This window comes from Solanum verrucosum, unplaced genomic scaffold, assembly GCF_900185275.1.
Source record: "Solanum verrucosum unplaced genomic scaffold, falcon-dt-bn FXZP01000163.1, whole genome shotgun sequence".
Taxonomy (NCBI): Eukaryota; Viridiplantae; Streptophyta; class Magnoliopsida; order Solanales; family Solanaceae; genus Solanum; species Solanum verrucosum.
In genome coordinates, this window is record NW_026020379.1 from 261,768 (window position 1) to 275,022 (window position 13,255).

General features: G+C 32.5%; 1 protein-coding gene across 1 annotated transcript; it reads right to left on the minus strand.

Moving 5' to 3' along the window:
* Window positions 1–1,738: 1,738 nt before the first annotated feature.
* Window positions 1,739–10,613, minus strand: LOC125838999 (subtilisin-like protease SBT3.9). The gene is made up of 12 exons (XM_049518000.1): window positions 10,441–10,613; window positions 10,146–10,335; window positions 6,942–7,033; window positions 6,380–6,477; window positions 6,081–6,236; window positions 5,653–5,996; window positions 4,346–4,678; window positions 4,107–4,168; window positions 3,760–4,014; window positions 3,267–3,387; window positions 2,832–3,018; window positions 1,739–2,322 (listed from the first exon to the last, which is right to left on the minus strand). The coding sequence occupies exons 1-12, from the start codon at window positions 10,611–10,613 to the stop codon at window positions 1,739–1,741; spliced, it is 2,595 nt and encodes an 864-aa protein (XP_049373957.1).
* Between the last annotated feature and the right edge of the window lie 2,642 nt (window positions 10,614–13,255).

A 13,255-nucleotide genomic window follows, 5' to 3' on the forward strand; every position in this document is an offset into this window, starting at 1 on the left:
TTTATTATTCATTTTTCATCATTAAGATCATTTTGTATGAACATGTAACCACAAATATCAACCCTTCACCAATTCTCATTACTCCCCAACACACACAATAAAGAAATACGAGATTCTATATACTTAACAAGGTCAAGAAGTCTATTTGCTTCAAGAAATCAAACAATCACTTCGGTATTTGAATTTTTCTTTTCCATTGAGTCTGTAATTCAACATAATTTGTTCAAATAGATAATTACGATAAAAAATCAGAACTAACAACACACATATCAAAGATTTCAGAAATCGAAGCCAAATTGACCTTAGAACTCATTTCCAAAAATGATGGTTAAATCTGGAATTTTATATAAAATAGTCTTACCCAAAAAAATTGAAATTCACCAATGAAAAACATTCCAAAAACAGAGTTGAACTCAATCTTAAATCACCATCTTATCAAAAACCTTAAACCTTACAAAGCCTTCAAAGTTGGAATCAAAACCAATAACTTATCATTAAAATCATGAAATAATTAGTTAGTAAAAGAGATGGAAAGTTAATAATCGTTATCCAGTCGAAGAATCTCGTAAATGCAATTTGAAATCTCCTCAGTCTCTCAATATTCAAAAATGGTGAAATGGGGTTGAACCCTCAATTTTGGAAAAACACATATTGTTCACATCTCAAATCCTCATCGCAATCACGATCCCAAGCCACACGATCTCGATGAGTAAGCCAATCAACTAATTTATGTTGACCACAGGTGATTGCGACTCGACTTCACACAGTCTTAATGACCTGGAAACTAATCATATGCCATCACAACAGGACATAATCCCATGCGATCGCGATGAACAAACTAACAGGCACCCGACTTAGCAAACCAACAATTCACACAAGACATAAAATCCCCAAATGGACCCTCGAGATTCATTCGAAATTCTGAATACACAAACCAGATATGCTACCCAACTAAACTCGATGTTTCAAACTCAATGGAACTATCAAAATACAGATCGAGGTCTCCTTTACCTAAAATTCATGAAAATCACAATAAACTAACTTAACGCATAAAAGTATCAAATTACCTCTAAAACATCTGAAAAATCAACCAAGACCTCACTTGGACCTAAAATATTCCCTCCCGAATCCAATGAAACCCTCGAAAATTTGATCCAAACATTCGAACTCTGAATGTTGACCAAAGTCAACTCAAGGTCTAAATTCATTTAAACTTCCAGCTCAAGGCCACAATTCACAAAACAACTCTGAATCAAAAAATGACAACATTCCTAGACCAAATTCCACATTTTATAGCTGATGGAACTGACATAATTCTATTCCGAGACTCGAAACTTTGGTTGTTACCAAAAACCACTTTAAACCTTTCAAAACTCAACTTCCAGAAATCACAACATTTAAATCAAATTTCAAAACCTACTTCGCAAACTAGTCAAACATGACTCGGGACAATTATCGGGAGGGGTAAAATGATGCTTTTACAAAAATTTCCAAAAATGACCTTTCCAGATCATTACATCAATCGACTTGAAGGCAACATAAACACAATAGAGAATCATAAACTCAAAAAGATAAAGCAATTTTTTATGTTTACATAAATATTCAAATATCATCTTTTCCTTTACATTCTTGACTACACTATTTAATTACATCAAAAAGAAAAAATACAGCATGAAGTAAAAGAATTATTTACATCACCATGCATTTTCTTCAAACAAAATTAATTCATGTGTCATCTTTAGACATCTACTTGTTTCCTCACAGCAATAGGAATTCTAACAAAATGCTTTCCATCATTCCATGCCAAACTTCCAAAGGTAAATTTACTCATTCTTTGATGAGTAGATGTGATTTTTACCTCAAATGAAATTTTCTTTGTTTTCGAATTGAACTTCACAATATGTGGACTTACTTTAACTACAGTATTTCTTGGAGGTTTAATCACTACTTTGTATATCGCGTTGACATTTCCAACATTCGTAACAGTTCTTTTGATAGTAACTGAATTTTTAAGATTTGGAATAGATATTGAAGGGAGATTTAAATCCAACCTAGATGGTACTTTATTAGGACATATAATGCCTGATGAAGTTGAATTTTTAGTTTTGGAAAAAAGTGTAGTTGCATTTTGCATCTTATCATTACTATATCCTAAACTACAAAGATAATTCAAATAATCATTTTTATCCATATCATAAACTAATCCAGGATCTGTTGCTCCATTTGGATTACAAATTCCACCTCCAAAATCAAATGGATCAGCAATTTTATCTCCTGCTCCTTCTGAATATATTTCAGATTTATATGTGTCCTCATTCCATGCTACACAAATTTTAAAAAGATTATTGATAATGTAAATAAAAAATAACATAGGAAAAAAAGACAAATATACCTTCGAGTTATTGTAAATGGTATGCAGATATCCTCCGTCATACTTTTGGGACATTGGTGTCCCTGCCCTCCAAAAACTAGAACATATATGCTCTTCACTCTAAGGGAAGACAAAATAGGGACACCTGGCGCAATTTTATCCGTCGATCCGATATTTAATGAATGTCGGTTCAGTGGATAGGATTATGACTCCGTTAGTAAAAAGGGTATATATGCTCTAGTTTTTGGACGGCAGGGGCACCAATATCACAAAAGCATGACGGAGGGTATCTGCATACCATTTACGATAGTTCGGGATATATTTATCCTTTTTCCCAATAACATTATAAGTTAAAATAACTTTCTTGCAAGTAATTTTACACCATTAGGTAAATTGACCCATATAAGTGTTTAAAGCTGTTAGTAGTTCTGGAGTTTTTTCAATACTTCTTTCTAATTACCTGTAGTTATGAGTGCGGATTTGATAGCAGCAGGAGACCAATCAGGATGTGCAACTTTAAGGAGTGCAACAATTCCTGAAACATGAGGAGCTGCCATGGATGTTCCTGACATGAGTTGGAATCCATGGTCTCCTTTCTGAGGACGAACCGCGGCAAGTATATTTACACCAGGAGCTGCAATATCGGGCTACAACGATATTTGTGTAGTCAGTAGTTAATTGTCATTAGATCCAATGTTGTTATAGGTTTTAGGGACATTTACAAAGAGAGTTAATTGTCATTAAAAGAACATATTTAGCAGTACTTAAGGTGTTATCGTTAATTACTTGATGCTAAAGATAATTTTCGATGTAGTGTGAGTTTAAGAAAGAAGAGACTTTTGAATTTTGCGATCTTAAATTAAAAATGTGATAATGTAGAAAGATGTATATTTACCTTCAAAATTTCTGGGGCAAAGGCATTTGGGCCTCTGGATGAGAACTTAGGAACTTTTAGGACTACTTCTTGGCCCTCAAGCATTTCAGATCGACCCAATTTAATCATAGGATCCTGGTTACTGTTTCAAATTGATTAACAACAAGTTAATGTGCACTGATATAAAAAAGTATAATACATAAAAATGCCCTTTAATTTAACCTTAACTGATATTTTTCTTCCAACTTTGGTTTTGCACAAATAAACATTTAAACTTATATAAAGTTGAACAAACATACACAACACACATCATACAACTTGACATTCTACGCTACATTGTATGTGGCGTTCTACATGGATTGTACCATGTAAGACGTGCGTTTCTACTTGTTCAACTTTATACAAATTTAAGCACACTCAAAAGTTGGAAAGTATAGATACCAATCGTGACCAAGTTAAAGGGATGACATATGATTTTATAAAAATAGAAAGAGTAAGAGAAATATATGCTTACTTTGATTTAGATCGTTGAAAATAGTCATATATTTGATTTCCTTGCTCCAAATCAACATAAACATTTGGTATAGGGATACCAAAAAGTTGATTGTAGTCAGTAATTTCATCAAAAGGGGGAATAGAAACAATGATAGCCAAAACCCCACTAGTCTTTAGATTTATCAAAGACGCAAGTATATCATCTGCTTGTTGAAAGAAAACCAATAGAACTTTTCCTTTCACTTCATTAGCAATAAATTTAACTTGTTCACCCCTACAAATGAAAGATATAAATATTAACAAAGTTATTATGTCATGTAACTTGTAAATTTATATTGGATGATACAATATATATATTTCACTTACTTTGTTATATTATGAAAAGTTATCAAAGGACCAAAGATTTGCTCCCTAAAAAGTCCATCACCCTACAAGAAATGAACAAACTTAATTTAAATTGCCACTAGGAGTTGAACAAGTATACAAACGTATCCTACGTGACATAATACATGTAGGATGTAAATTGTCACGTCGGATAAGTGTGTGTACTTGTTTAATTTATGCACATCCAAAATTAGAGGGCGTAGATGACAGCTGACGCTTACTAGTATTGTCTTGTTGTTTCCAAGTGTTAAAGGAGTGACAATTTGTCTATCGGAATTGCTAGCAGCAACAGTTATAACCCATGGAGCAGTATTACTAATTGTGTTAGAGTCAGGTCCACTATTTCCACCAGCAGCAATGACAGATATGCCATGAGATACTGCATGATAAGATCCAATCCCCAAAACACTTTCTTCATTAACTTCAGCAATGTTTATAAAAATATCACCAATAGATGCTGATATTATGTCAACTCCATCTTTTATAGCATCATCAACACCAGCAAGAATATCAGCACCACTACAATAAACTGACATCATTTCTTTCCAACATATCTATTCAAAATATAATTAAATCAAAACAACATATTAGTCTGATGGTATAATGCATAAACGTGCCCTGGCCTAATGATCTGGTATCTACACCCTTCAATTTTGGGTGTATACAAGTAGACACTTACACAATTATATAAGGGAAAAAGGATAAATATACCCCTGAACTATCGTAATTGGTATGCAGATACCCTCCGTCATACTATTTGGACATTGATGCCCCTGCCGTCTAAAAACTAGAGCATACATGCTCTTCATTCTAACGGAAGACTAAATAGGGACACGTAGCGCAATCTTATCCGTCAATCCGAAATTTAATCAGCGGATAAGATTATGACACGTGTATGTCCGTTAGTATAAAGGGTATATATGCTCTAGTTTTTTGACGGCAGGGGCACCAATGTCCCAAAAGTATGACGAAGGGTATCTGCATACCATTTACGATAGTTCAAGGGTATAATTATCCTTTTTCCCATTATATAAAGTTAAATAAGTAGACACATGATGCATCTTAAGTAGCATATAATACACTTAGGATGCCATGCATTTAGGATGCTACGTAGGACTCATGTGTCTACTTGTTCAATTTCATGCAAGTCTAAGTACTGTCTACTTGTGTATGCACACGTAAAGCTGGAGGGCATAGATAATAGCTGAATGCCAAGTTAATAGTCATATTTATGTATTATCCATACAAAAGAACCAAAACAACGTAACATGACAATACATAAATGTGCCCTTGACAACTATGCCCTCCAACTTTGAGTGACACAATTAGACACTTAAACTTGTATAGAGTTGAATAAGTAAACACACACTTCCTACGAGGCATCTTACGTGTATTATGCCACGTAGGATGTGTGTGTCTACTTGTTCAATTTTATACAAGTTTAAGTGTCCACTTATGCATACACACACATAGTTGGAGTATATAGATATCAGATGAGGTCAAGTTAAAATAAACGCTATAATAATACCTTATAAATAGCTAATCGTGCAAGTGGTGCTCCTCCTCTTATTGTTCCCATGTTAAGACCATAGTATTGTAAATTATTAACATAAGAACCAGCAGCTGTAGAAGCACAATGAGAACCATGTCCACTTGCATCTACTGCTGATAAATTATAAGTTTTATCAATAATACTTTGAGTTAGTCCCTTTTCTTCCATAAACCCTTTTATGTACCAACGAGCACCAATTATTTTTTTGTTACAATGTATTGTGGCATTGAAATTTGCTTCAGATTTACAAAGTCCTTTCCATCGAGATGGAATTGGACCCATCCCATTATCATTAAAAGCTTCCGATTCTCCCGATATACCTGCTAATACATAAACGTGTCATTTAACATCCAGGCACGTATAACTGCGTTAAAAAAAAAAACTAATTAAGAAGAAAATTAAACCTGAATCTAAAACGCCAATAATCATTCCATCACCCTGATTTGTTTTGTTGAGAAGATTGTTGGGAGAATTTCTAGAAAGACCCAAAAAATCCCAACTTCTTGACGTATGAGTCGTATAAAGAGGATTTTTTATAACTCGAACCACATCAGGTAATTCTGAAATGCAATAAATACGCATATATCAACTAGGAGAAGATTGAATTATTTATTTTTTTAACAAACAATATCAAGAAAGTTATTTTCTTTAATAAATTTTGTGTTAGTATATGAGGTACAAATGCATGATAGTAAATAAATACCTCCAATTTGTTTGGCTTGAGAATTAGTGAGCTTAGCAGCAAATCCAGAGAAACCATGTCTATAACTATACATCATCAATTTTTTGGCTTCTTCCTTACTACATGACGACGATACACATCACACAATCAGGTCACTCATAAGATAATTATAAATAAATATTAGAAAACATTATTAAGAAACTAAAATTGGTATTAAATAGTACTTCCTTTGTCCCAATTTATGTGACTTACTTTCCTTTTTAGTCGGTCACAAAAAGAATGACATATTTCTATATTAAGTAACAATTTAACTATAAAATATTTATTTTATCTTTAATGAAATGATTTGCAGCCACACAAATTTCTATCATTCATTTTGGACCACAAATTTTAAAAGTTTTCATTTCTTTCTTAAACTCTGACACTCTGTGCCGAGTCAAACTACCTCAGATAAAATGGGATGGATGGAGTAACTAATAACTTGCTTTTATATTATTGGTCAAATTACATTGATCATGTAAAATATTTTTGCACGTTGATACAACACTACGATAAAAACAATTTTTAACAGCAATATATGTACCTTCCAGCTACTTGACTTAAAATGTCATGATGTGAATCGGTAATAAGTTCATGATCATCGTGTGGTTTATGTCCCAAGTAGATAATATACACCTGTAAATTCAAAGAAAATACAATAGTTAATAATATCCTAAATATATATACCTTTTTTGGAATATAAATAAAAAGTTTGTTTTTTTATTGAATATTTCATATAATTTTTTAATAATATTCTATAAATATACCTTAGAGTCATCAGCTTCATCTGCTTTTACAATTATTTCACATAAACAAGCAAAGATTAACAAGAAAACTAAAAGAAGAAGAGAAGAAGTTGGATTTTTCATTTTGTTGAAAAGGAGAAAACTAATAACCTAACTTTCAAAAACAATTTTGGTTAATTAAATTGGATAATGCATGTAATGTTTCAAGCCTTATATAGGTTACATTCACCACACAGAGTAGAGAAAAATAATGTGTGGTTTATATTTTTAAGTATATGATTAAGTATTAGGCATTCACTCGATTAGTACAAGAAAATTAAGATCCTACTTTTGTTCCTTTAAAAATGGTTGTCTTTTTTTTTTTTTTTAAAGAAAAAAAACATTTATATGCTTTGTATTTATTATGTTGATCACAAAAGCTTTCTCATCACATGAAATTAATCTCAAGCCAACTAATACTCCAATAATTTAGTTATTATGCATTTTAATTATCTTTATTTTTCAAGATAATAGAAATATGAAATTCTCTTCATGATTCTTTTGCCAATAATAATATTGATAAGTCATGACTTGGTAGAAAATATAGACTTAAACACTTGTAGTAAGTCTTTGATGTGTCATTGACACTTTTCGTTGATTTACCATAATATGTATGCTACACGAATTTTAAATCGCATAAGAAACTTTTCTCACTTTATTTCTGTCATCTTCTCCCCCTTCCACCACCATCCCCCACCACACAACTTTTTCGAAAAATTCTACAAAAAAAAATTGGGTTACATTTCTTGATTCCTTTTTTCTATCCTTGAAAATCGAATTTGCATATTTATCCATCATTTTAACATGGAAAGGGATAACTTGATTGAAGTATAATTAGATTATTTTTTTTCACATATTACTTGTGTTATTATACTTATATATATATATTTGTTCTTGAATACGTGTGTTGTACGTGTATTCTATGCTGAATAGTATAGATATTTTAAAAGTTTAAGAATTTGGACTAAATTTTTTAGTCCAATAAAAATGTAATTTTTTTTTTATAGAGAATTAAAGTTTCCACCTTTAAATAATGGACTCAATCATTTAGCAATACTTATTGAATAGGTCAATACATAACAACTAGATTACTAATATTGAAACATTTAAATGCACCAATTTTAAAATACGAATTAATTAGTTGATGAGAATTGAGGTGTTAGTTGGTAGTTCTCCCAATTCAAAAATATTAATATCCGTTAATCTTAATTGGATTGCTTTTAACTGTTTTTTATTCTTTTAGTTGCTTTTAGCTGTTAGATCATAAATATTCACAAAGTGCAAAAATTAAGAATAATCAGAATCTCTTGAATTGTGTTGGGTAAGAAAGAAAATGTTTTTCATGAAAAATAACTTTTTAGAAAATAATTAATTTTTTAATTTATTTTCTTAATTTGATATATAAATAAAAAATGTTATTCTTAATCAAAATACTTTTATATAATCTAATTAATTGAGTACTATCGAAGATAAGAATTGTGGGGCAAGAGTGAGATAAAGTCTTTCCTTTTAGAAATTTTTTTAATGATTTTTTACTTAGTTACTTTATAATTTTTTAAGTTTGAATGTTATTAAAAAAGTATAGCCGTTAGCTATTACCAACTTTAATGTATCACACTGTCATCTTTTTATAGTTTTAAATTTAGTGTTTATATATTAAAAATTAATATAATTTTTTTTTAAAAAAAAAGTCTCGAGAAAATGAAAAGAAAACTACAATGCGGGGAATCATGCTCTCAGTAATAAGTCGGAGTTCAAGTAGTCAGTCAACCAACTAGCTACTAAAATTTTCCAAAGAAAATAAAACTAGTTATTTAACATGATTTCTTTTTATTTATAATATAGAATTAACAATAAAACTAGTTGTTTATAGATGCAATTCAACTTTATTACTTTGTCATTGCAATAGAATTGATAAGAAGATTTTTTTTGTTGGGATGTAATCTTGTAATAGCTTCACACATAATGTAATAATATAAAATAACCATAATAATACATGTGACAAATAGACTCATCCCCCTATCCCATTACATTTCTGCCCTATCCTACTAAAATTAAATTAGACACATTAAAAATAATGAATCATCAGCTAATATAACTTTCAAACTAACAATGCGAGTTTAATTTACTCATAATATATAAATACCTTAACTTAACCTCAACTAGTAAAAAATTGTAATATATTTTTCTCCGTATACACATCCCTAAAGTTCCTACTACTCAATTGGCATTTTAAAAAAATCTTCCTTGTTAACAAAAATAAAAGAAAACGCATAATTTCATCTTTTTAAAAACAATTTTTCAAGCTCTCCAATGATATAAATTCATCAAATTATTCGAATTTAATTATTGATGATGTTCTGTTATTAAGCTAACTTTAAATCATTACTTCAAACATTACTTATTTTATTGATACCAATATTTTAAATTGTCTAATCAATTAGCCCATCTGCCCTAATTTCTATGTGAAATTGTTCTTAGGAACAATAATTTCCAGAACTGATTGAAAGGAGAAGAGGAACAGAGGAGAAGAGGAGAAGAGAAGAGTAATTCTGTATCTTTTCTATTAGAGAAATATATTCTAGAAAAACTTAACTACAATTACACACAAGACTCTCTTATATAGAGAGATATTTTTCCAAGACTTAACTACCTAAAAGTTAGTTATAACTAACTTTTAGAACTAACTACTCTCTTCCTTTTTTTTCCTTACTCTCAATACTCCCCCTCAAGCTAGGAAGGGGAGAATATATCACACATTCCTAGATTGGACATAAGAAAGGTATGTTGGACTCTAGTAAGCCCCTTAGTTAACATGTCTGTTGGTTGCTGTTGTGTTGGAATGTAGTTTGTAGTCAACATTCCTTGAAGCAGTTTTTCTCTGATGAAATAACAATCAACATCAATGTGTTTTGTCCTCTCATGATATATAGGATTTGCTGCTATTTGCATTGCAGACTTACTGTCACTGGAAGTGTTACCTCACATCTAATTTCCTTCATCAAACCTAGTATCCACACCAATTCTGCTACAACTGTTGCAAGGCTCCTGAACTCTGCCTCTGCAGAACTCCTGGAAACTGTAGTCTGTTTTTTCAACTTCCAGGAGACTAGTGAATCTCCTAGTTTTACAAAATAATCAGTTACATATCTTCTAGTTTGTGGACAAGCTGCCCAGTCAACATCACAGTAGGCACTAATATTTTATTCTGAACTACTAGATAGGAGAATTCCCAACCCTGGTTGATTTTTAACATACCTCATCACTCTAAGTGTAGCTTCCATATGTGACTTCTTAGGATATTGTAGAAACTGACTTAAAGTTTGCACACTAAAAGCTATATCAGGTCTAGTCATTGTTAGATAGAGAAGCTTCCCAATTAACCTCTGATATGCCATTTGATCAGTAAGAGGATCATCACCTGGTTTCATGGTTTTTACATGATCATCAAATTATTTTGAAGTGAGTTTTAGGTTATAGTCTATTGGAGTGATAACAGGTTTAGTTACTCCTAACCCCAACTCAGATAGCAGTTCCAATGTATATTTTCTTTGATACATTAGAATTCCTTTGTTGGATTTTGCAAATTCAATACCAAGAACGAACCTTAATTCTCCTAAATCTTTCATCTTGAAAGCTTGCTGCAAAGTGACTTTTGTTTCCTCTATCAGTTTCAAACTATCCCAGTGATCAGCATAACACAAGTGTGACTCTTTCAGTTGTCTTCTTAACATACAAAGAGGGATCATACTGACTCTAAACAAGATCAAACCTCATCAATGCCTCTGACAACTTTGTATTCCATTGCCTAGGAGCCTGCTTTAATCCATATAAGGATTTGACTAGTCTACATACCTTATTCTCCCCTAGCTTGCAAATCCCTGAGGCAGGTCCATACATATTTCATCAGTCAGATCACCATTTAGAAAAGCATTATAGACATCCATTTGATGGATATACCATTTCTTCCTTGCTGCAGTTGCTAGCACTGCTCTCACTGTTTTCATCTTCACCATTATAGAGAAAGTCTCTTTAAAGTCTATTCCTTCTCTTTGATTATACCCTTTTACAACTAGTCTAGCTTTAAATCTCTCTACCTCAACTGAAGCCTTATACTTTACTTTGTACACCCACCCGCAACCAATTGATTTCTTGCCTTTAGGTAGACTAACCACATCCCAAGTATGATTGTAACTCAAAGCTTCTATTTCATCTTTCATAGCTTGTATCCATCTTGGATCTTTACTTGCTTCTAAGTAAGTAGCTGGCTCAGTGACTGAGGAAGAGGCTGCTACACATGCCATATACTCTTTGGACAACCTTCCATAAGACACATACTTTGATAAGGCATAGGGAACTTCTTTGTGAATGTTTAAGGACACAAAATCAGTCATCCAAACTGGTGTCTTCCTCTCTCTAGTTGACTTCCTCTGGTCTTGCACTCTCTGTGAACTGCTTGTATCATCTTGTGTCACCTCATGTTGTTCATGCTGACAATCTGAGACTGCACCTTGTGAACTTGTAGTATCATAAATCTTATTCCTTATGTTAGGAACAACCTTCACTGAATCTCCACTAGTGGTTGTGTCAATTAACTCATACGGTTGTCCACTCAAAGGAAATATATATTGAGGCTCTTGAGGGACCTTATTATTTTCTTTAAATGGAAACACAACTTCTCTAAATGATACATCTCTACTTATAAAAACAACATCACTCACCATATCATACAACACATATCCCTTCTGAGTATCAGAAAACCCCATAAGGACAGTGGACTTTGTTCTAGACAACAACTTGTCATGCTCATTCACAACCTTAGCATAGCACAAGCAACCCACTACTCTAAGATGATCACAATTAGGTTTCTTTCCATACAACCTTTCATAAGGAGTTTGATAATGAATAACTGAACTTGGTAACCTATTTATAATATACACAGCTGCCAATACACAATATCCCCAGAACTTTATTGTAATTTCCCCTTGAAACCTTAGTGCTCTTATGACCTCTAAAATGTGCCTGTGTTTTCTCTCAGCCACTCCATTTTGTTGTGGAGTGTAGGCACAGGTTGTTTGATGAATAATCCCTAGTGTTTTAAAGAAACTATTGCACAATGAGTTCACAAACTCAGAGCCATTATCGGTTCTTACAACCTTTATTACATTATGAAACTGAGTCTTCACATAACTAACAAATTGCTAAATTTGAACATACACATCAAACTTTAATTTCAACAAAAACACCCAAGTCATTCTACTGAAATCATCAACAATTGTCAAAAAATATCTATTTCCATTCATAGTGGGAATTCTATAAGGCCCCCACAAGTCCATATGCACAAGATCAAAGCAACAAGTAGTTTTAATATTGCTAGAAGGAAATGACAACCTAGTCTGCTTTGCACTAGGACATACAAAGCATTGTTTTATTCTATCCTCTATAGCCAAAGACTTCTCAACAGAAAAAATTCTTTTGAGTACATTAGAAGATACATGTCCAAACCTCCTATGCCATAAATCCACTTCTGCTTGTTTCTTCTCCAAGGTATTAGCAGTTAATACTTCATTGTCTCCACAACTAGTTGCCTTTTTAGTACTCTGATCAGCCAAGAAATACAAACCACCATTAGCTCTTCCAATTGCTCTCACCTTCCCAGTGTAGAGATCCTGGAACACATAAAAATCAGGGAAAAAACTTACTGAGCACTGCCACTCTCTAGTCACCTTGGACACTGAGAGTAGATTATAATTGAACTGAGGAATATGCAATACATTAGAAATATTGTTTCCCTCTGTCAAACAACTTTTCCCTACACTAGAAACTATAGTTGTATCACTATTAGGAAGACAGACCCTCTTAACTTTTTTAGACTTTACCACAGGCGACTCATTAAGCAGACCTAATTCAGACACTATATGATGCGTAGCTCCTGTATCTATTATCCATTGTTGTGACTTAGAACAAGCTAGAAAAACACTGCTTATACCTGCAACATTGTCACGACCCAAGCCTAGGGCCTAGACGTGACCGGCGAATGGGGAACCCGAAAGAACCCCAAACAAGCCTCATA